The sequence below is a fragment of the Silene latifolia genome, chromosome 5, assembly GCF_048544455.1.
Source record: "Silene latifolia isolate original U9 population chromosome 5, ASM4854445v1, whole genome shotgun sequence".
Taxonomy (NCBI): Eukaryota; Viridiplantae; Streptophyta; class Magnoliopsida; order Caryophyllales; family Caryophyllaceae; genus Silene; species Silene latifolia.
In genome coordinates this window covers 32,505,374-32,530,836 of record NC_133530.1, presented here as the reverse complement: position 1 = coordinate 32,530,836, position 25,463 = coordinate 32,505,374, and the positions used below count along the sequence as shown (strand labels likewise).

The window sequence follows — 25,463 nt, the reverse complement described above, 5'->3', positions numbered from 1 at the left end:
TCATCGTCATTAACATTAATTCATCTTTTAAATTCCCGACTTCAATCCCAAGTAACCAATATTTGCGGGTTTTCGTCATTAAAAGTCAAATCCGGGTTGTAGAAATTCGATTCATTCATATTGAGTTTCTGGAATTCGATCGTTGATATATTCTCACCTGTTTATTATCATATTCATCATTAATAACCTGTTTAACCTAATTAATTAGTTTAGTTTGTTAATTTGTAACTAATCCTTATAAATCATATATAATTCATCCTAATTCCGTTTCATCCATGTTTATTGCTTTTATGACCGTTAAATCATATGCAAATAATCTGCTAATCACTTTCATCCGAGTCAAATAATATAATCAATCATTAAATCACCAACGAATATTAACGACTTGCAATTCCGGCTTCACTGCCAGAACTGAGCCAAAGAACGGACGCAGTGACTGCTGCGCCTGTTCCTGGCTGACTTCTGTCTCTGAACTTCCGTTTTTGCTTTGACCTAGTTTATTAATTACTTAATTAATTAACTATTATTCGTATTATCGCCTTAATTTCTGTTCGTTAATTCCTTCATTTTGTTCTTTTCCAAATTATCCGTTTTAGAAGTATTTTCGACATAAATCAATTAAACCCGATGTAATTATTGTAATTTTCTTTATTGTAATTTTCCTTTATTGTATTATTATTGTATCTCTTTATTATCACTTGTATGCTTTCACGGGTAATCAATCTTAAATCCCCACTTTGACTCAAATGCATGTTAAATTACTTGTTCACCGACTTAGTCTAATTCTCACATCCTAGGATTAAAACGTTGGATGTTGCATTGCATGCATATAATCGACAATATATCAAGAATAGATAATTTCCCTAATCATTAGTAGAGGCCGCTATCGAGGCGGGCGGGATTAGGTGTTCGATCAAAAGAGCTTCCTAATACGTACCCTCACCCCTTACTCCAGATCTCTGTGAACATCCGTGTTCATTGGCATCCACGAGAGTCATTCTAGACATAGAATGCTAAGGGTAACGAGTTCTTGGTGTTCATGTCACTACTTTGTGTCTTGACATGGCACGAGGTTTTCGAACGGTTTCCAATTTTCCACAATAAATTGGTGGCGACTCCACAAATGCAAACGCTTGTTCTTTCCCAAGCGCCCCGTAGGCCCATTGTCCACATACCCTTATTGTTATTGTTATTGTTATTGTTATTATTATTATTATTATTATTATTATTATTATTATTATTATTATTATTATTATTATTATTATTATTATTATTATTATTATTATTATTATTATTATTATTATTATTATTATTATTATTATTATTATTATTATTATTATTATTATTATTATTATTATTATTATTATTATTATTATTATTATTATTATTATTATTATTATTATTATTATTATTATTATTATTATTATTATTATTATTATTATTATTATTATTATTATTATTATTATTATTATTATTATTATTATTATTATTATTATTATTATTATTATTATTATTATTATTATTATTATTATTATTATTATTATTATTATTATTATTATTATTATTATTATTATTATTATTATTATTATTATTATTATTATTATTATTATTATTATTATTATTATTATTATTATTATTATTATTATTATTATTATTATTATTATTATTATTATTATTATTATTGTTATTATTGTTCTTGTTGTTATTATTATTATTATTATTGTTGTTATTATTATTATTATTATTATTATTATTATTATTATTATTATTATTATTATTATTATTATTATTATTATTGTTATTATTATTATTATTGTTATTATTATTGTTCTTGTTATTATTATTGTTCTTGTTATTATTGTTCTTGTTATTATTATTCTTATTATTATTGTTGTTATTATTATTGTTATTATTATTATTGTTGTTATTATTGTTGTTATTATTATTATTGTTATTGTTATTGTTATTATTATTGTTGTTATTATTATTGTTGTTATTATTATTGTTATTATTATTATTATTATTATTACTACCACTACAATCTTTTTATTATTATTTCAATTCATAGTTGAGCTCCATTAAATGAGTTTATTATAGTTCAAACAATTTCCGTCCTAAAAAATAGGGTCTAAAACGACTGGTTAAGATTGACAAATTAAATTTCAAGCAAATTAAATAATTAATGGAGACTCTTAATTAAATTTCAAGCAAATTAAATAATTAATGGAGCTCCATCAATGAAATTTCACAAATATTAGAATGAATCAAATCCATTCCAAGAGCGCCAATCAAACAAAAAAAACCCTCTAAGAGCAATAGCAATGAAGTTTCACAAAAGGAAACTTCAAAATAAAATTTGTCTTATTACAAAAAAAAAAAAGGTTTTATTTCTTAAATGAATAAACTTAGTTTGAAAACAAGAACATGTTCTCTAAAAAAAAGAAAATTTGTGATTCCTATTTAGTAATTAAATAATTATTTACATTAAATAATTAATATGAAAGTCCATTGTGACAAAAATATTTCATGATTGAGATTGTTTAAAATATGACATGGTATGTCGCCGGGGATGGGGTCTCTCAAGACCTTTCTCCGGCAACCCGTCTCCTCTCTTCCGATTAACCCTCCTCCCATTTCTTACCCACATCCGGTTCTGGATCGTACGGGTCTGCCCGTTTCTCTCGGTCTGCGTGGTGTATGTGGGCTGTTTGGGTCTTATCGGACGAGTTTGTTGAGGTGGTGTGGCAAGGTGGTGCTTGGATCTAGCGGTGTTGTGGGTTGGTAGGGAGGCGGTGGTTTCCGTTTTTTCTCTCATGTGTTCCGCTTTGTTTCCTTTATGTTTTTGTTTAATTTCCGCTTTCGGTTTTGTTTCGTCTCTCTTTCTGAGGGCTCTGTCCCCGTCTATCGGTGGTGTCCTTCTTTCAGTTTGAAAGCTTTCATTTTCTGGTTCGTTTGCAGTTTTCTAATAAGTCAGCAGAAGATCAACGTTGTTATAGATCGTTATATGGTTTTACATATTTTGCCCGATTCATGGCTACAATCAATCACGTCAGAAGAAATGGATACTCGTCAAGGAAGATTCGGAGACCCTCTTATGGATGAAAGCCTTTTGCGCCGAATCGATGATAGAGACTCTGTTACAGTATTTCATTCTTTGAACAAGAATTTATTTCCTATGGTTGTAATCGATTTGTATCCGATTGAGCTTGACATATGTTGTAGATGTCGTATGACTTTTTATTAATGATAATGATCTTTTCTCAAAAAAAAAAAAAATATGACATGGTAAAGAAAGAACTTTATACCAAGTTTATCCATTGGACTTGCTCTAGTACTTTTTAGCATTAAAAAGTAAAAGAAATTGTCATTAAATTTGATTAGAAAAAACGATTCAACCATTGGTCATCATTGACCATTGGTGGCTGTTGACCACCTTCAACCGGTGGCCACCATTGACCATCTGCCTTACCAGTCACCGACCACCATTGACCGACGTTGACCCTCCGCATGACCGGTTGTCGGCCTGTTGACCACCGGTGGCCACCGTTGACCCATCAGCTTATTCCGGCACCACCGTTGACCACCGGCACCACTGTTGACCACCGACAGCCACCCTTGACCGGTACGGCACCACCATTGACCACCGGCGGCCACCATTGACCGGCAGTCAACCACCCTTGACCAGTGTAGATTTTTGTTCATTGACTTTTGGGTGGATTGTGTGTAATATTAAAGTTTAACCTTTAAGATGATGTTAAATCTTATCCCTTAGATCAAAATTGAATGGTGGAGATTGGTTCTCACCGTTCTCACGATAAGCCCCGTTCTCACCGTTGTTGTTGTTGTTGTTGTTGTTGTTCTTGTTGTTGTTGTTGTTGTTGTTGTTGTTGTTGTTGTTGTTGTTGTTGTTGTTCTTGTTCTTGTTCTTGTTATTACCACTACAATCTTTTTATTATTATTTCAATTCATAGTTGAGCTTCATTAAATGAGTTTAATATAGTTCAAACAATTTCAGTCCTAAAAAATAGGGTCTAAAACAACTGGTTAAAACTGACAAATTAAATTTCAAGCAAATTAAATAATTAATGGAGACTCATATATGTAAAATTTATGTGGACGATCATTTTCCGTAATGTCTAAAGCCGAGTCTATGTGTCGTGTACCAATTTGCTCCAAATATTTTGAAGACAGCCTCTAAACACTACTAAGGGCTTGTTTGATTCAATAGTATGAAGTAGAATGAAATATGAATCGGTAAGAGCAATATCAATGAAATTTCACAAATATTAGAATGAAGCAAATCCATTCCAAGAGCGCCAATCAAACAAAAAAAAAAAAACTCTAAGAGCAATAGCAATGAAGTTTCACAAAAGGAAACTTCAAAATAAAATTTGTCTTATTACAAAAAAAAAAAAATAGGTTTTATTTCTTAAATGAATAAACTTAGTTTGAAAACAAGAACATGTTCTCTAAAAAAAGAAAATTTGTGATTCCTATTAAGTAATTAAATAATTATTTACATTAAATAATTAAAATGGAAGTCCATTGTGACAAAAATATTTCATGCTTGAGATTGTTTAAAATATGACATGTTAAAGAAAGAATCAATACATATATATAAAGCAGAAACTTTTCAAGCGATATTAGAGAGTCCAACTTTTTTAGAATTCCTAACAAGAGTAGATTTCGAAACAAATTTAATAAAATTATCATAATAAAAGTAAATTTCTTAATATTTTAATAAACTTATCCTAATATAAGTGATGAAATTTATTTTAATAAGATTATTCTAATTAATATAAGTGGGTGATACTCAAAATAAACAATGTAACTAATTATATGGTATATTAATTATAATATAAACATTATTCATCATATATACTATATCGAGTTAATTAGATTTTACTCTCTTTTGAAATTTACATTTTTAAAATTACTCCATTTTGAATTTTTTTTGCTAAAATTACTCCCAAATTGCATTTTTTTTCCTAAAATTATTTCAAAACTCCAATTTAAGTGACTTATTTCGTTTGTACCTTAGCCAATTTATACTTTGAAAGGTATAACTATGTAGACAAATGGAAAGATAGTTCAAAAACAGAGAAAATAAGTCACTTAAATTGAAGTTTTAAAACAATTTTATTAAAAAAAATACAAATTAAGGGAGTAATTTTAACAAAAAAATTCAAAAGGAAGTAATTTTTAAAATGTGGATTTCAAAAGGGAGTAAAATATAATTAACTCTACTATATCTTAAAATTCATTTTTCACACAAACTGAAAAGTTAAATGAAACCTAAAAATGTAGCTTAAAAGATAACTGAAAATTAAAAGGTGGTTTTTTAATTGATTAAGCCAAAAATGTTTGGCAAACTAACCGAAAGGTAGCTATTTTTTTTTGGTAAAATGATATAAAAGGACATAATAAGTTTTCTATATTTAATATTATAAATCGAATGAATAAAAAAACAGGTAACTTATTTCTCACATGCTACTCTTATTTTGGTAAATAATTTATCTATCAAATATTTGCAAAAAAATTAAGATAAATGAAATTTTGCTCAAACGCTAATTTCTTTGAAATAAAACCTAAATATGAAATTTTTCATGATCTCCCGAATTTCCTCATATCTAAATAATTACTTCTTGTTTTTTTTTGCCAATGTTTACTTATTTTGACCCTATTGTTAGTAGTTGATCTCAAGTTCAATTTTTAATTTTATAATCTCCATTATAGCCATTCGTTCAGAATAAATATTAGCAATTAGGCATTGTAACACAAGGTACATATACTCCAAAATCATGAGGAACAGAATAAATAAGTAATTGGTTCAAAATAAATGTTAGCTTTCTACATAAGAATAAAATTATTGTTAGCCCTACAATAAGAAAAAAGCAAATTAATTTGATCAAAAAGGAAAATCTATCACAAGTGTCCAACTATATCGTATTTGTCTTGGATGTAGCGAATATAAATAAAGTATTAGATTCAAACTGAATTTTAAATCGTGCCACCATGGGTGTTATATATGGGTAAAATAATATCAGAATTATTTGAAAAAGAATAGACGAGTATATGATATTTAAATGGAACGAAACTATCTTAAGATCTCCCAAAGTTGAAGCGGTTAAGGTTTTGAAAATTTTCACTTGCGACAAGTAGGGGCATGTAATTTTTCTATTAAATACGGGTATGAGAAGGCTTATATTCATCATGTCTTATCCTCAATTGGTATCCTTATTTTTAGGTGTCGCTTTTGTTTTCATTATGCGAGATATGGTCGGGTATTTTAGTTGGTGTGGACTTTTGGAGTAAGATTCATTATCTTTTAGGAATTTCACGCTAAATGTATTTCATCCTCTTCGCAGTGATCTTCCGTATTGTTTCTACACAATTGTTAATGCAGAAGTTTGATCATGATTTTCGACATATTAATGGTCAAAGTAATAAAAGTTTGACCTCTAAGAAGCAAGGTGGAAGGGTTTAAGAAGGGGAGAGAATATACATAATGAATTTTTTTAATATAACTCATAATAGTATGCTCGACCAAGTGTGGTATGCCGGTTACTTTTAGAGGAGCATTAACTTCGTAAGAAGATTATCTAACGGGGAATGTCTTATTATCAATCACCCTGAAAAATTCATAGTAGAAAGGAAGATACTTACGGGTTCCAGAGTCGGCAAAAGGTACCCAAGGATAGTAAAGGCTTCCTCAGATACAAAGATTCTTTTCGTTCTTAAGCAGAGACAATATACGTTGAGGCCATTCTACGTAGACGCGACAAACAAATCAGGTCGTGTCGGGTTCAGGTGTCACATATAAACGGGTCACGAACTCTTAAATCCAAATCCAACCCAATTAAATCTCGTGTCGTGTTTGTGTCGATCCAGTTACATTAATAGGTCATCAAATCTCAATCATAACCCGTTAATTTCGTGTCGTGTTTTCGTGTCATGTCATATTTGGAAAGTGTAAGTATATATTTATGTGAGGATCAAGAAAATTTGGGATTAATTTAGTAAATAGGTTATTCATGTGGGGTTCGTGTGTAAAGTGTTGAACCCAAACCTAACCAATTAAATCTCATGTCGTGTTCTTGTCGACCCACTTACATAAATGGGTCGTTAAATGTCAACTTAAACCTGTTAATTTCGTATCGTATTCTTGTCGTGTTTTCGTGTCGTGTCATTGTTTGCCGGCTCTAATGCTGTGCCATAACAATAAACAAGAGTTAGGAACAATCATTAAATCATGTTGAAATTTACCTGCCGAAATCAGCCAATTTTTATTAATGGTCAGCTTTTTGTAGTTTCAAGAACGTCATCCGAGAGATTAAGGTTCTACATCGATGATAGAGACCAAATGTATCAAGGCCACAAGGACATTGTTTACAAACCAAGTTTTCATAATTTACCAAATTATGTATTATTATATATTTTGCATGGGATTTTCAAGGATAAGTAGTCAAAGACTATTTCGGTAAAAAATAGATGGTGCTAAGAAAATAAGAACGGTAACTCTATAATCCAACTATATCTCTGAATGTTAGTATACAACTGATATAGTTAAATACCAAATGCCACAACGCTTTCGTTGCGTTTTTTGTTATAGGAACTGATGATTAATCTGTCCTCATTTAAATCAACACCCGAATTTTTGTTTGCTTCCATTTTTAGCATAGTTTTACTTTTTGTTAAATTTAATAGTTTTCTATTACCCGACCATGGTAACGTAAAATAACGTTTTCAGCGTTGCCATAATAAAATATATACTACTAACTGACATTATTATACTAACTTGGTAACCCAACTATTTTAAAACATGAGATAAACTACTAACGGATATTGTCACAGATAATACTACTAGGTGCCCGTGCATTCTATGTAATATAATCAGAGATATTGCGAGATATATATAAGGAGCAAATACTCTTAATTGTAAATAGTCAAGGTAAAATTATGTTGTAAGAGATCTAACATTTCCTCTCAACGCAATAAATATATATAATTATGATACCTGCTATTTTTTGTAACATCATTCAGTTTTACGTAGTTCTAAAATAATTTGCAAAACTCATAAAGATATAACTCTGTTATTAAGAGTTTATTTTGGTGAGCTCCACCATGTTTATAGAGAAAGCGTTTTGTATTAAATTAAAAACAGGGGTGTGTCTGTAACAATGAAAAAGCTAGCGAGATACTATAACTATGTCACTTGATGTTATACTAATTGATGGCAAAACTTTTATGCTAAAAGCACCAATTAATAATTCATCGGTTATCATCTATACCAATCACGATTTTTTTTTCATCAATGACAATATAATAGGACTGTTTTATAAACTTAAGAATACATTTTTACAGATAATCCTAATGGGAGCCCCGTGCATCGCACGGGCTTTCCAACTAGTATTATAGCATTAAAAGTAAAAGAAACTGGCATTAAATTTGATTGGAAAAAACGATTGGAAAATTTCTTGTTAAAACTTTTTGACTGAGTTGGCAGGAGACTTGGTCATATTGGAACACTTTTTTTTGCTGTACATGTATAGGCATAAGATGGTTAAAAAAGGATATAAACTTAAAAAGCATTTTATAAGTTGCATGAAAATCAAAGTACTGATTTTCCCTCTTCAAATTCATGTGGCTTCTCCAAAGATGGATCATACGAATCCCAGCAACTTATGCTCCTCTGGAATTCGAGTTAAAAAAGTTCAAGCTTACATCTTTCGTATTGCACTTGTCTTAGTACTTTTTACTCCATTTACAATTGTTGGAGTAAATGATGCAGTAACAATGAAAAGCGAAAAGACAGAAGAGATATAACCCGAATCGTAGTGCCGTGGTAACGGAGCCACTGCCTTGAAAACTATATTCCGGTACGACCGTGGTGGCGATCAGCTAGTGCCGGTAGTTCCCCAAGGATAACACTACAGTCTCCACTCAGTAACGCCCACTCGGAACTGTGAGACTTGGAACGGAAATAATAATCATTACCCAGAAATTATAAGTAGAGAAGAGGAGAAAGAAGAGAGGAGAGTATTGTTGTGTGTATTCTGGAGAGAAGCGTGTTGATCTATTTATAGCGAAAATAGATCAACAGTGGAGCCAAAAACTGCTCCACAAACGCAGCAGTCAAACGGGATTAGTGGAGCATTAACAGCTCTTTAATCGCTCCTTTAACAGCCTTAATTGACTGACTGTTACAAATCCAGTACACTGAATGTGGACAGCCCACTACACACAAGCCCAAAAAAAGATTAAAAGGGGGCCTTTGGCCCGCACCACAGGTGCTCTACCCAAACCCAAACCCGAGCCCGAGCCCGAGCTCGAGCCGGGCCGGGCCGGCGCGCGCGCGCGTGTGTGTTTGGACCCAAACCCACAGGCCCAATACTCCCAACAAAAGCCTCCTTGGTCCACACAATTGGCTAGTGATAGACAAAAGCCAATATAAACACATGGAGACCAAACTAATCCACCGATGTGGGATACCAAAAGGAAAATTGGACAAGGCAACTTGGCTTTTACAGCCATCATTTCCAACAATCCCCCACAGATGGCGAGGAAAAGCAAAGAGAAGAAATTCCTGGGTAAAGGAAGGATTGGATACTTTGGTATCAATATCTTACGATTTGAATTGACACTTTAGTGAAATGAGGAAACAACTTACTTACAGCGAGAGAATATCTTGCGATTTGAATTCCTAGCTGAGCTTCGGTCGATACCCCCCACAACACATATCATACCTTCAGAATTAAGATCGTTCCGCGAAAGTGCAACGCGCTCTTTTAGAGTTATGCGTTTACCTCGGTACTAATAGATGTGTTCGGAAGACTTCTCATAGTCTAATGATCGTTACACCTACGTAGGTGACTCAAGTGCTTCTCAATAGCACTTCTCACATGAGTCATTAAGGACCCAAGTCCAACCTGGTGTATGATCCATCAAGTGCGTCTCAAAAGCACCACCATAAAGGCTATGAATCATACAACGCCATAGGAATAGAAGCTTTAGACCTAGTCAAGTCTCACTCTTGACCTAAGGACTTAAGCCCCATTCCCCTCGACGTATCAACGACTAGTCTCCTAGCCAGCCCTTTAGTAAAGGGATCAGCAAGATTGTTTTCGGACTTCACATAGTCCAAAGCAATCACTCCATTGTCTTGGAGTTGTCTAACTGCAGCGTGCCTTATTCGAATATGTCTCCTTTTCGAATTGTAGACATTATTCTTTGCAACACCAATAGCAGCCTGCGAGTCACAGTGCAGGGAGACCGGTGTTAGCCGTCCGCCCCACATCGGTATATCTAAAAGGTTTTTCAACCATTCACCTCTTGTCCCGCCAACTCAAGAGCTATGAACTCAGATTCCATGGTAGAGCGTGCAATACAAGTCTGTTTAGAAGACTTCCACGATATAGCACCTCCACCCATGGTAAATACATAACCACTAGTAGAACATATCTCATCGTTACCGCAACCCTTGATTCGCATCACAATATCCCTCTAACACAAGCAGAAATTTACTATAATGCAAACATAAGTCAACTGTTCCTTTTAGGTATTTTAGTAAACGGCGAAGAGCATTCCAGTGTTCATTGCTAGGGTTATGTGTATAACGACTCGATCTACTAACCGCATAAGCAATATCCGGTCGAGCATAGTTCATTAAAAACATCACACTACCTAGGATTTTAGCATACTCTTCTTGGGAAACACTCTTACCCAAGTTTTTACACAATGCTACACTAGGATCATAGGGTGTTCTAGCAGGCACATCATCAAAGCAGTTAAACTTTCTCAACACTTTTTCAACATAATGAGATTGACTTAGACAGATTCCATTGGGGTTTCGGATGACCTTAACTCCTAGGATAACATCAGCTTCTCCTAAGTCCTTCAAATTGTGATGATAGAAATTCTTTGGTTCTAATTATCACCTCTAAATTATTACCAAGTATTAACATGTCATCAACATAAAGGCATATAAACACACAATCAGATTCTATTACTTTTGAATAAACACAGGAATCAGAATTGTTAACCACATAGCCATTACTTATCAAAGTGTTGTTAAATTTCTCATACCACTGTTTAGGTGCTTGTTTGATCCATAAAGAGACTTGTTCGATTTACACACTTTACTCTCTTGACCTCAATCACAAAACCTTCAGTTGAGACATATAGATCTCTTCCCTTAGTTCACCATTCAAAAGGCGTTTTAACATCCATCCGATGTATAACAAGGTTATGAATAGCAACTAAGGCGATAAGAGTTCTAATAGTCGAAATTTTGGTCACAGGAGAGTAAGTATCAAAATAATCAATACCCTTCTTTTGTGTAAAGCCTCTAACTACAAGTCTAGCTTTGAACCTCTCTATTGTACCGTCAGGTCTCATTTTCTTTTTAAAGATCCATTTACTTGTAATGGGTTTACTACCTTTAGGTAAATCAGTCAACTCCCAAGTCTGATTTGACACAATAGAGTCAAGTTCACTTTTAATAGCATCTTTCCAAAAATTAGCATCAATTGATTTCATTGCCTCACTATACGTTTTTGGGTCATCTTCTATTAAAAAAGCTGAAACAAATTCATCACTAGCACAAACAAAGTGTATCCATGTTAGACAAAGAAAGTTGAAACAAAATCGGCTCAAAGTTCTTTGGACATCTAGGTCTCTTAGTCCTTCTAGGTTCAACAACATGATCAATAGAAGAGCTACTACTAGCATGTGAAGAGATATCAACGGATGTAAGGTAAACTAGGAGGTGAATCAACATTCTTCAGAATGGAAAAACATGCTCAAAAAAACACAAAGATCTCTAGCTTCGGATATAGAACGATCACTTAAAGACATGAATCTATAAGCAGAACTATTTTGAGCATAACCTATAAAAACACAATCATAGGTCTTTGGTCCAACGGTAGGTCTCCTAAAATCTGGTAAACCCACTTTAGCCAAACACCCCCATACCTTAAGGTAACTCAGGTTAGGAGGATAGCCCTTCCAAATTTCATAGGGTGTCTTGTCAAGTTTCTTATGAGGTACACGGTTAAGAATGTGACAAGCCGATAGAATTGCTTCCCCCACATATCGTCGGATAGGCCGTAACTTAAAAGCATAGCATTCATCATCTCTTTTAAGGTTCTATTTTTTCGTTCAGCTACACCGTTAGACTGAGGTAAGTAAGGTGGACTAGTCTCATGTATTAAACCGTTAGAAGCACAAAAGTCGGCTAGATAACTAGATTTATACTCACCACCTCTATCAGACCTTACCCTTTTAATTTTTCTGTCGAGTTGATTTTCGACTTTATTTTTAAAGTTTATAAACGATTGTTCTGCTTCATCTTTAGTCTTAGCGCAGATAAACACGTGTACCTTGAACGATCGTCTATAAAGGTGACATAATAATTCTTTCCACCTCCGCTTGCCACATTTTTGAAGTCGGCCTAGGTCGGTGTGAATTAACTCAAGAAGACTCGTATTCCTAGTTGTGACTGGTTTACTAGGTTTCTTAGTGAATTTAGCCTCAACATGACCTAGCACATTTAGAGAATTCTTGACTCGTCAAACTTGGAATTAAACTCATAGTTCTAAGTTTTTTAATATAGTCAACATTCACATGACCTAATCTACCATGCCAAACATCAATAGACTCAAAGAATATAAGCGTAGTAGATGCAATATTATTAAAAAGCGAATCAGTGTTCAATACAAAAAGACCCCGTAAAGATAACCCTTGCCCACAAATTTCCCATTACGCGACATTACAACCTTGTCAGCCTCAAAAACAAGTTTCAAACCAGCTTTGTTCAATAAGGCACCAGACACGAGGTTTCGACGCAATGAGGGTACAAATAAAACATTGGTGAGAGCAAGTGTTTTCCCCGAGGTGAGTTTGAGAAAGATCTTGCCTTTGCCTGTGATCATTGCAGATGAAGAGTTACCCATGTAGACACATTCCCCATCAGCTACTTCCTCGAACTCAGCAAATAAACCCTTGTCACCACAGAGATGTCTGGAAGCGCCAGTATCCAAGACCCATTCAGCAACATTACCCACCAGATTAGCTTCCACAACCACAAAGAAGCGATGACATCATCGATCCACAAAGAACATTAGCTTCAGCAGATTTTCTTTTGAAACCTTTGGTAGGCTTTGTGACCGATTTTCCCACGACGTAGCAAACAATGGGACCCTTTGGTTTCTGAATCTTAGCAACTGGTTTGGTATGCTTCCCTGGACCATTCTTCTTAGCCTGACCCTGGTTCTTACCCTGACCAACCTTGGCCTTACCCTTACCCTTACCCTTGAACTTCTCAGTATAAGACGGACCACCAGACTCAACCAGATTAGCATTAACAGCAGCAACAGAAGTTTTAATAGATTGACTAACAAGTTTGTCTTTAAGGCGATTTTACTAGTTTTAGCAAAAACAATCCTGACATTGTCTTGTTGGGCGATTCGTTTATATCAAACGGAATGATCCAGTTAACAAACACATCCCTTCAATGGAGCGCAGGCAGAGCGTACTACTCTCCTCCTATACAACTTTGGGACGAAAACACTAAGAAAGTCACTGATTTTACCACCCATTTTTCATTCATCATCTTGTGCGAAAACCCTCCTCAGTGCGGTGACGGTCTCTCTTTTTTCCTTGCACCCGTAAACTCTTGGTTCGACAATTCAACTGGTCCATATCTCGGGTTAGTTTCAAACCATTCATATAATGATCCAATCAAAAACCACTTTTTAGCTGTCGAGTTCGACACCTACAAGAATGTTTGGAACCCAAGTGATAATCATGTTGGTATAGATGTTAATTCCATAGTTTCAAGAGCTAATGTAACCTGGAAGAGTAGCATCAAGAATGGGTCAACAGCGAATGCTTGGATAACATATGATTCTTCTACACATAATCTGAGTCTTTTTCTAACTTATGCTCCTAACCCTATTTTCAGGGGCAATTCTAGCCTTTCTTATATTATTGACCTTCGCACTTACTTGCCCGAAAATATCCAAGTTGGTTTCTCCAGTTCTGCAGGACCAAATCCCGAGTGTCATAATATTCTTTCTTGGGAGTTCTACACAGCCTTGCCAGACATCTATGATGATGGTGGTCCAGCACATGGGCCTAGTAGCCCTGTACTTAAGAGTAAGGCCGCCAAGGTTGGAACTTAAAGTTCAACCGAGTATTAATCATGATAACAAAAGCGGAAGGTTTAAGGTCCAGTTATTGCAAGTCAGGTAATACTGAGCCATAAAAATATGGGAGAAAGGAAATGGAAGGGGAGAGAAATGAGAGGACTTATTTTCCCTTCTATAGAACAAATTATAATCTTTCCAAGGGTGGCAAGATTTGGAAAGAAAACATTATTTGGACTCTAATTATACCACCACCATCTTTCAATCCTCCATCCATTCTTCATCTCCCTCCTTCCTCCCCTTCCATTTCCCTTCATAATTTTTGTTATCCAAACACCCACATTCCATTTGCCCTCCCCTTCTCTCCCCTCCCTTCACCTCCCTTCACTCCCCCTCCCCTCCCTTTCCCTCCTAAAATTGTATCCAAACGGACCCTTAAGGTCCAGTTATTGCAAGTCAGGTGATACTGAGCCATAAAGTTTACCTGTATGATTCCAGCATGATCACCTTTGGAGTGTTCTGGAGAAGGATGCATCCAGGTACCAGGCCAATGTGTCCCATCAGCCATCCAAGTAGCTTTTGGAATTTTTACCGCGTCCAGAGGTTCATCAGCTGGATTTTGTCTTTGAAGTTTTAAAGCTTTTATTTCCTCCCTGGCATGGTAGGCATCAGAACGCCTCCGAATAGAGTCAGGCAAACCATTGATGCGGACTTTGTATTCATCATATTCTCGCTTTATACGTCTGCGGTCCTTTACAAAATCAGTTCGAACCTTATTCTTGGTAGGATCCTTCTTTAGACTAAAATAAGACTCGGGATTCCTTGGTTCAATGTTGTGTTTGCGACAAAAAGGTACCCAAACATTAGCAAAGCTTGCAGCTTCAGCCATGGCCTCAAACGTCAAAAGGGCACCACCATCATCAGAAACATAACAAGCCAGTTTCTCGACGGGGTAGTCAGCAGCTAAAATAGACAAGATAGTGTTTGAAGTAACAAGAGGGGGCTCCTTCTCGGGATCTGCAGTCGAAACAAACACATCGACTCCTGGAAGATCAGATTTTCCTGTTGGATTACTGAGAGTAGGAGTTTCAAACTTCTCTTTCAGGACATTAAGGTCTGTAGCACGATTTACTGGACAAAGCTTAGGCAGCTGATCAAGAAGCCAAGAGAACGCAAACCAAATCTCACAGACCACAGACATTCCCCACAGCCATATTGCATCTTCATTTTTATGTCTCACTCTCCAGGTAAGGAAGAGGCCGAGAACGACCATCCTAATGAAAATGAGTAGCCTATAGCATAAAAATAAATAACTAATCTTAGAACTATAATTTGTGATTTGTTAAAGAGCAGTCGCGTATTCGAAAAATTAAATGTGTAAATAAGTACAATAGTAATGAATAAAGTTATCTTTACCGGTAAGGACTAAGAATAGCAGCACGAATCTTTATTTTACGAGTAAGAGGCCTCCATGGTTTGCTTGAAAAATCATGAGGTTCATGTACATCCCCGTTGCCGTTATCATTACCAGTGTCAGGACCCCCTTGCTCAGGCCAAATAGCATTTCCATACCCATAAGTTCCTTTTGTTTCAAACAACCAGCGACTGTGATCAAAGTCTCCTGTCTGGCTTCGCATCAGCATTGACCCATGGCTTGCCATCGGCGCTGACGCCCCCTTTGATTTCATCAATGACAATCTCCTCTCATTCCTTGACATACTTCTCTCATTCTTTGAGAACCTTCTCTCCATGCTAGGAACTGCAAGTGGAAGAGGCGTTTCACCAGTCATTTCATCCAAGTCAGTATTCTTGTAAGGCTCCTTACAACCGGGACAAATTGCATCGCCAGTCTTGACAGCATCAATGTAACAGTCTCGACAGATCTTGAAATCACATTCGCACGGAAGAATATCCAAACCCCTCCCATCACTCATCACATTACCATCACACCCACGCACTGCACAAGAGGATCCTTTGGTACCCGCCATTTGGGGATGATTTGCTTCAGTATCAATCACCTTGTCCATTAGATGTGCCCGAGTGACAACATTGAATCCTCCCGTAAAAATAGAGCTGGAAACAAGCTGCTCCTCAACCCTCTGAGATATTGTAGGGTCCGTCATCAGCTGGTTATCCGGCGTGGGTGGTATGTGAACCGAGTAGTTTGCCATTGGCTGGTTATCCGGTGTGGGTGGTATGTGAACCGTATAGTTTGCATATTCTGTATTTGAAATTTCACTATCAAGATCATCCCTCGAGTAGTTAACATAGCGGCCAGATGAGGTACGACGAGCAAAGGTCACAGCCGGTGCCACAGGAGGAGCCAGTTGCTGCAGCTCAGATGCATCCGAGCTGGACGATTCCACCGGCTTAGCTTGAATGATTTTGATTCTGATTCCATCATACAGCGTCAGTTTTTCGTATCTGCAAATACCAACAACTGATATAACTTAATCTACCCCATCAAAGTAGTTCATTAAGAAAGTACATAAAAAATTCAAAACAATGACACTGAAACAAAACAACAGAAAAAAGCAACAATCTTAAGTGCCGCTTCTTTTGCACTGAAACTCTTTCAACTGAACGGAACTGAAATTAAGTCCGAAAGAACATGGCCTTTCAATTCAAGTACATACAACTAGAATCTTAAATTTTTTTTAAAAAAAACGAAGGAATATTCAACTAAAACATAGTTTAACTATTGTGTAGAAAACTCAAGTACCAAACTCAGATCTTTATTTCAGGACCCACAAAAACAACAATTATTAGTGCCACCAAAAAAAATTCAAATAAACCCCAAATCTTTAGATCTTTACATATTCTTGTTTAAGACGGCAATATCTGTCTTAAACTTAAAACGAGTCAAGTAACCCTTATCAACCCAAGTTCAAACACACTAGTAACATCAATCAAACTAACAAAAACATGACTACAAATCAACAAAAGGGTAAATAAAAATTAACCAAATATCATGCTTTTACTGGTTACTGTACAAAAAAAAGTGAATTAAACTGAACTGTACACCAACAGCAGCAACAACAGTGCTTCCGCAAATTGCGGGTAAGGGGAGACGGATGGATGTACGCAGCCTTGAACTGAACTGAAATGTAAATAATAATAATAAAAAAAATAGAGAAAAAGCATAGGCCAAACTACCGCATTGGTAAAAAAAGTGAAGGGTAGCAACCAAATTGGTAAAAAAAGTGTTATATGTGACAAATTGGTAAAAAAACTATTGATTGGTGACAAATTAGCAAAAAAACTTTAATTTTAATGAACTCTCTATTGTTCGAACAAGATTTGACAAAACTACCCTTACCGAAATATTAAAGTCGAAAAAAATCAATTCGAAACTCATCGTTAACAACTTAAGTTTGATCCGAAATTTAAAACAAACCAAGTTGACACTTCTCCAATCTTAATAATTCAACAAAACTAGGGTTGTAAATGATCTGAGCCGGTTTGTAGAGCCCTCGGAATCAGCTCAGTCAAAGCTCGGCTCGAAATCGGTCAAAACTGATTCGAGCCGAGGTGGGCTATATCTCGAGCTTTGAGTTGAGCTTAGTAGGGCTCGGAATCGGAAGCTCGTCTAGGCTCGTTTTATTTTTATTATTGTTTATTTTGGCATTTTGTAACTGTTTTTATTCTTAATAAAATGTTATTTTAGCATTTATAATATAAATTTGCTATTTTTCATAAGTATTTTTTATTTTTCTTAAATATTTTTATTTTTAATTTGATTTAAAATTTCAAGAAAGCAAAGAAAATAATGATTGAACAGAGCTTGAGGCGGGCTCGAGTTGAGCTCGAGCCTAATCCGAGCTTTGATTTTTTAAGCTCAAAAAATTCCGAGCCGATTCTGAGTCCATTAGAGCTCGAGCTCAAATCGGCTCGGTTACACCTCTGAACAAAACAATGACAAGATTCGTAAAAACTCATATCGAAACTGATTTTAACAAAAATTACTCCTAAAGATTGACTTATAAGTTACTTCGTATAATATTTCACTTAAAACAAACCGATATGAATTGACGACCGACCCACTTTAAAAAGCATATTATATCTTAATTGAGCTACCATTAATGACTTATTTGTAGACGTAGCCACTCTTGGGTCGGGTGGATACTTCAAAATAATCCAAAAGTATAGGGCGGGTAGGACCATGCCAACTGTCTAATTCTACTTACGAAGTTTAATACTTATAAGATGAAAGATCATTTCTTATAAAACAAAAATTGAAACATAAAAATGTTAATAAGATGGAAGATCTAGATAATTTATTGGAAAAAAAAAAAATTTGTGCCTCGGTCCCAAAAGTCGACCACAACTTGAGCAAGGGTAGTTTAGTCATTTTTAGGTAGGAATAACAAATTAAATAAGGTAGAATAGTTTTTTGGTCAATTTGTCATATTCCACTTTTTTTTTACCAATTTGTCACAATTCATAGTTTTTTTACCAATTTGGCAAACACCTTCTACTTTTTTTACCAATTTGGTTGTTTGGCCAAAAAGCATACCACTTTGAAGCAGAAAATAATTTGAAAAGAAAGCTTTTCTCAAACCCCCAACTTTCTAATCACCATGTTTGATAGATATATACTCTGAGATTGTTGTGTGTTATTCCATGTGAAATCCATCCTTTTATACAGGAAAGTCTATGGAACTTTAAGTTCCATGCAGGGGAGGATCCAGGATTCAAATCTACGGTGGGCTAACAAATTTACTCGTTGGAAAAATTTTCTTTCTAAAATGCTATATAAGACTTGGAATTGATAATTATACGTGGTTTACCCTAAACTGCTTCATTTTAACGTATTTTTTGTGATATTTGAAGCAACAATAATTTTTAAATTATGAGATTTTTGAGACATTATACTACGGATTACTTTAGTTTTTGTGCATTAAATAAAGTGACTATGAGTATGGGGTACTGGGGTGGACATTTTGTATAAGAAGTATAAAAACCTCTAGCCCAAGTAGCAAGAAATGTAAGGATACCGTCATACAACTACTACAGTCTACAACAAAAAATAAGTGTAAAAATAAGATAGGTATAAATACAAACAAAAAAGTTGGAAATTTCTCCCTATTGGGTTTCGAACCTACAATCAAAAGAATAGGAGACAAGTATTCTACCACAAGACCAAGTGTATTTTCATGCTTTTATGTTACACCTTGTTATATATATTTTTGTTTCTTCAGAAAAGAGGTTGGGCTCCAGCCCATATAGCCCTTGGGCTGGATCCGCCTTCCATGTACTAACATTTTTATTAAGACATTAAACTAATCCAATGAACGAAATATAATTCATCAAACTGCACCATATACATTGTGTTGTAACTTTGTAATGCGACAGTCGTACCAAGGCAAGGCTTTGTTCTTAACCTAAGATATTAGATATACGCACGATTTTGATGCGGCCGGAGTTCGTACATATTAGTAGAAATCAGAAGGGGGGGAAAAATATAATAAAGTGATTTCTCAAAAAAAAAAAAAAAAAAAAAAAAAAAAAAAAACTTGTCAACTTAGGATTGTAAAATTTTAGCCTAAGACATTAAATGGATACACCGTTTGCTACCTATAACCAGAACGACATTTGTTGTCCATTTCATCGAAAAAGTAGATGAATTATGAATAATCTTCAAAAGATGTACTCGATAATCATTTATTTACCTTTTTTAATTCTTTGTAAATTATTTTAACCATGGACATATGATAAGGAAGACTGGAGTAATATGGTTCTATTTACGTGCGATTCGCTTATTAATAAATGTAGAGTTGTAGAACAAAATTGTCAACAACACTTTTTAATAGAGTATGTATAAAACATTATGGGGAAAGAATCGAAGATTGATACGGAGGATAAAACATTATGGGGAAAGAGTATAAAACATTATGGGGAAAGAATCAAAGATTGATTAGTTTCCAAAAACAAAGATGTTAGAAACCCACATATATATAAAACATTATGTGGAAAGAATCAAAGATTGATTAGTTTCCAAAAACAAACAACATTGCCTGCACAAAATTGTGTATCATAGAATTCTCTATCTAATCTAATACGGAGTAATTGACAACTAGTAAAACAAACATGTAATCTTGCAGCTACATATGCTGGGATCGCGTCAAGTACTGAGGACAAAGCAAGGCAACATGGAACCACTACTACACATTCTGTACCTGGGCAGCAGAGGATCTTGGATTGGTGTAGAACCGATAAACAAACAACTAGAAATCCTTGTACAGCTCGAAAAGTGGGATATCATCCCAAACTGTAAACCAAAATGGGTCTATATCCAAAAGTGGAGACCCAGGTGTTGGAGGCCTTGCCGGGGAACATGAACATCCCGCAAATAAGTCAATGTCAAACTCGACAAGTTTTATAGGAGTCGTCTCAAACTCGTCAAGTTCCATACGAGTCTCAAACTCGTCAAACTTGACAGGCGGGGAACATTGTGGAAGAATGTCCTGGATCATACATTTATCATGATTGTGCAGGAATCCTTCACATTCATCTGGATGGATTAAGATTTATTAGTATTATAATAAACTCACCTTCTTAAATCAAATCAATAGGCTACCACCAAATTCAATCACATCAATCAATAAAACCCTAAATCCGCAACAACTCATCAAAAACATCAAATATTTCCTAATCCCCCTACTACTAAGAGAATAAAAATTCTCTTAGTTTTCCCTCCAAAAAGCATCTAATTAAATAAGTTAATAAATAAAATTTTCTTTCATTACATTATTATCTTTTCAATGAATATATTCTTATAAATAAACTCTAAGGGGGCGTTTGGTTGGAGGTTTATAAGAAAGGGAAAGGGAAACAAAGTTATTGATTCCATTTGTTAGTGTTTGTTTGACACAAACAAAGATAATGCAATTCCCTTCCTTACCTCCCAATCCATCTAATTCCTTACCCCCCACCCCCGAAGGTATGAGATTTCATTACCCTTGTTATCCTTCAACCACCTTATTTACATACCACCACACTTACGACTCCCACCACACCCGTCACCAACAAGACCTCATCGCCACCACCACCACCACATCCACCCCACATAAACCACCACCACCACAGCCACCATAACACCATCACCACCATCACAACCACCATGACGCCAACCCACTACCACTACCACCACCATGACGCCACCATCACCATCACCACAACCACCCTACCTAAACCACCACCGCCACAACCACCCCACATAAACTACCACCGCAACACCACCTTCAACACCATGACGCCGCCACCACCACCAAAGCCGCCACCACCACCACCACGCTACCACCCCTCATCACCACCACCACCACCCCACCTAAACCACCACTCGTACACCAAAACAAACCACAACCCACCACATTTTATTTTCTTGATGTAACCAAACAACTAGTTAAGTTTTAGGTAATTCCTTACCTTTCCCCTTCTTACCCTTTCTAATTTCCTTTCCCTTTCCCTTTCTCTAACCAAACGCCCCTAATTTTTTAAATAAATTCATAATTATGATTTTTTCATTAAAATAAAATAAAATTGATATTAAATTATTAAGTATAAGTTGCTAAATTTTTCAGTAATGCAATAATTATTAGAATAACTTGACACATGCTTACCATTAGCTTCGTGACAAAAAAACACACTAAAAAAATTCACAATTTAAATAATTATTTTTATTAGTTTTCCATTTCATTTTTGTTTCATATCAAAATATAATTGAGTGAACTTATAAATATTAATGAGGTGTAAATTTAAAAAGTATATAATTTCTCCTATATACTAAGATAATACAACTTCTCTAAAGTTTTCCCTCCAAAGTGCTCAAACTTATGTATAGAAACAAATTAGATTTTCATTTATTAAACTAATTTTCCATTTAAAATAATCTATACATAAAAACTGTATCTCCTATTATTAACTTCGTGACGAAAAAAGATTTGTTTTTAAAATAATTTGATGTAATTTAAAATATTTTCATAAAAAACATAATTAATAGAATTATTCAATTCTTTTGATTAATTTTAATATTAGTTATTTTTTTATAAAAAATTGTGAGATATAAATCCAAAATCTATAACTAATACACTAAAAATTAAAAGGTCTATATTTACCGTGAATTTGCACGGGATCTACACTAGTAAAATAACAAGATCAACCAAGAAATCAAATTCGAAATATACCCACCACGAATTAAGCTCAAATATCAGATTAAACCCAGAAATCTTTACAATTTTACAACCTTAATTGAAAACTAGTGTAGATCCCGCGCGAAAGCGCGGTTTCTTAGATCGTTTTTTTCATAGAGAATTTAATATTTAAACTCACTATAAAAGTAAATTTTAATAATGTGTAGTAATAAGAGGTAACAGAGATAAAATTAGACATTTTAGCCTGAATGAATTTTGTAGTAGAACTATTTTTTTAATTAAAAAGTTGTTTATTATAAATAAGATTGTCATATTAACATATATAAATAACACGTGATTCTTTTTTATCCTATAAAATATTTATGTGAAATGTATAACTAAGATTGTAATTTTTGTTAAAATATACACTAATTTAATAATGTGAGTAAATAATTTATGTATAGTTTATAAGATGGTATAATGGAACACCATTTAGTAACCCATTATTTATTTATAGTTTAACATTTACAAAGGAGCTCAATTATGAGTAAATATTGTTTAGGGAAAAAAAATAATAGAATCTCTCATTCTTTTAATAGTAAGGGGATGTAATTGATCAATATATCACATTGTTTTATGAATTGTAGTGGGATCCAATTTATTATGGACCAATAAATTATTATAACCCAATTATTATCTAGTTTGCCATTCAAAGAGCTGGCACATTTTTCTGAGTAGGTAGCATAGACGGGAAAACTATTAAGAGTTTTTATTCACTTAGTAGTAAGGGAGATTGCATAATATATTAGGGGTAAATGATGTGATGTTATTTTTTCGAATTTTATCTCTGATTAATTGATATGAGAAATTGTATATTGGGGTAATTTATTGTGGTTCGAGATATTGTGATTTGAGATTTTCGAAATAATATTGTTAGCATTGCATAATTTGTGGGGCAAATTATAGTTTGTTTCCATATAGGATTGTATAATTAGAAAAGTTAAAGTATAATTTATTTCCATGGATAAGATTCCAAGAATTATCAACTTAAAATGTTAGTAATGATGCCAAATTATGTAAAATCAATTAGTTTAAGTTGAGGGCCCAACTTAGAACGTGGTTTGTGCTATTTACAATTCATAAGACAGGCCCATCAAAGTGGGAAGACATTTAGGCGGGAATCTACTAAGAGAATTTTATTCTCTTAGTAGTACGGGGATTAAAACGAAAAGGAAGAATACGAAAAAGAGACGAAATTACCTTAGCTTTCACATTCGCAGATGCCTTCTTCTCTGCAACGGTCACATTCATCTTAATTATTATAAACAAGTTTAATTAACTTTAATTGAAATTGAAAAGAGAGTGAGACGAAATTAGGGTTGCTTGATTTCAGGAATTTGGGGATTTTTCTTATGGAATTGAGAATTGTGAGGAGCGTAAAGATCGTTTTTGGATAATAGTTAGTGGTATATTTAAGACGGTGTATGCTGACATGTATGGATTGTTTTGGGTGCTAATTGTTGTCTTTTATAGTTGAGATGGTGTATACTGACATGTAGGGATTGTTTTGGGATGCTATTTGGGATCTTGTTTAGTTGTGGTATATTTAAGACGGTGTATACTGGCGTGTAACGATCTTTTTTAGATAATAGTTAGTCTGTTGTATAGTTGAGACGGTTTATATTTACATGTAGAGATTGTCGGATACTAGTTAGAGTATTGTATAGTTGAGACGGCGTATACTGGCAGGTAGAGATTGTTTTGGATGCGGTTTTGATAAAAGAAAATGGTATATTATTTTGTGGAATTGTCTTGCTATATTTGTGTTGTGTTGCAGGTGAGACGGTAAGCATTATGGGCCGTATATGTACTTTAATTATGTTGGAACTGGTACGAGATGCTAGATAGATTGGTCGGCCAATACATGGTGGTATTTTCATATTTAAGTGTGTTTATTCCCATTCCCGTATTTCGTGGTTGTTTCCACCTTTGGATTGTATGGTTAGTCCATGCTAGATCTGTAAGTACAGTGAGTCTATTTGTGTTTTTCATTCTATACTAGTGGTAATCAATCTCATTTGTTACGTTCGTTTCAATTCGGATCCTAGTTCATGTGTCGTGGATTAGGTGGCCGGATTGAAGTTACTCGGTCGTGGTTATGTGGTGTAGCCCGTCGGGGTTACGGGAATTTACCCTAGCCGTTGAATCGGATACGTGTTGTATTCCGAGAGTATAGTGTCGGGTTACCGAAAGGTCGGTACTGTACTTAAGCTAGGACTTCTTATATCGGCTATGTGTTGTAGTACGATGATTGTCGGGGTATGTATTGTATCTCGAGAGCGTGATGCTCTTTAGCTGTCCTATCAGGAGATCGTGGTTTACTTGTGACACCCTTCGTTGAGGCAACTAAATATAACTAGTAAATCGTGGCGGAAACACGAGATTTTTAAAACTTTTAAGGCTTCTAGTGAAGTCCAACGCGAGGTATCACCAACACGATAGATAAGTTTAGATAGTTAAAGTTAAGTTTACAACACAAGTCTATTTATTGGGGAAAAGATATCCCACGAATGAACATGTGTCTAAAAGTAGGTGAGTCTATTAAAGTGATAGCTAAATAAGGTCCAAGGTAAGAACTCGCTAGCTCACACGGTCTTCCCCACTTAAGCTTCATCACCAACCTGTCATTCATAATAAATATGAAAGCCACAGTCAGTGGGGAGTAACTCAGGGTTCTCCCCGCCGCAATATGTCAAGATACAAGTAATTAAGAATTTAATTAAACAAACAAGTATAAGAATAAATACTTACGGTAAAAAGAGAATCATGATTAGTATACGAAATGCAATAAGAGTAGTTACGCATAAATGAGAGAAGAATAATTAGGTCAAACGGTCAAATATTGACTCGACTCAAATGTAAGACAAATTACAAAGTATGGACTCAAACAAGACAACCCTCTAGACTCCAACCTCTTGGTAGGACGACGATCATAATACGGTCCTAGTCTAAACCTGGCCAGACTCTCGGGATGGACGACACCCGATTCGACAAACGATACCAAATCGTATCCAAGACTCGAAATATGGTACACCTAACCGTGCCCGAAAGTCGAGTAACCTCAAATCGGAACCTTGTCACCTAACCGTGACCCCCGGTCCGAAGAGGCGGAAGGAAAAATAGC

The 25,463-nt window shown here is 34.7% G+C and overlaps 1 protein-coding gene across 1 annotated transcript; it reads right to left on the bottom strand.

Moving 5' to 3' along the window:
- Nucleotides 1-11,772: 11,772 nt before the first annotated feature.
- On the bottom strand, nt 11,773-23,590 carry LOC141655186 (cellulose synthase-like protein D3). The gene is made up of 7 exons (XM_074462278.1): nt 23,540-23,590; nt 20,391-20,614; nt 15,564-16,571; nt 14,526-15,439; nt 13,299-13,406; nt 12,917-13,072; nt 11,773-11,888 (listed from the first exon to the last, which is right to left on the bottom strand). Exons 1-7 carry the CDS (start codon nt 23,588-23,590, stop codon nt 11,773-11,775), a joined length of 2,577 nt encoding a protein of 858 aa, XP_074318379.1.
- Between the last annotated feature and the right edge of the window lie 1,873 nt (nt 23,591-25,463).

Excerpts from the sequence above, each read along its gene's own strand:
- LOC141655186 (XM_074462278.1), bottom strand. The coding sequence starts at position 23,590 with ATGAATGTGACCGTTGCAGAGAAGAAGGCATCTGCGAATGTGAAAGCT. Across the intron at positions 20,615-23,539 it reads CTGCGAATGTGAAAGCTAAG|GACATTCTTCCACAATGTTC; the intron begins GTAATTTCGTCT and ends TGTATGATCCAG. Across the intron at positions 16,572-20,390 it reads GATATCCCACTTTTCGAGCT|ATACGAAAAACTGACGCTGT; the intron begins GTACAAGGATTT and ends TGGTATTTGCAG.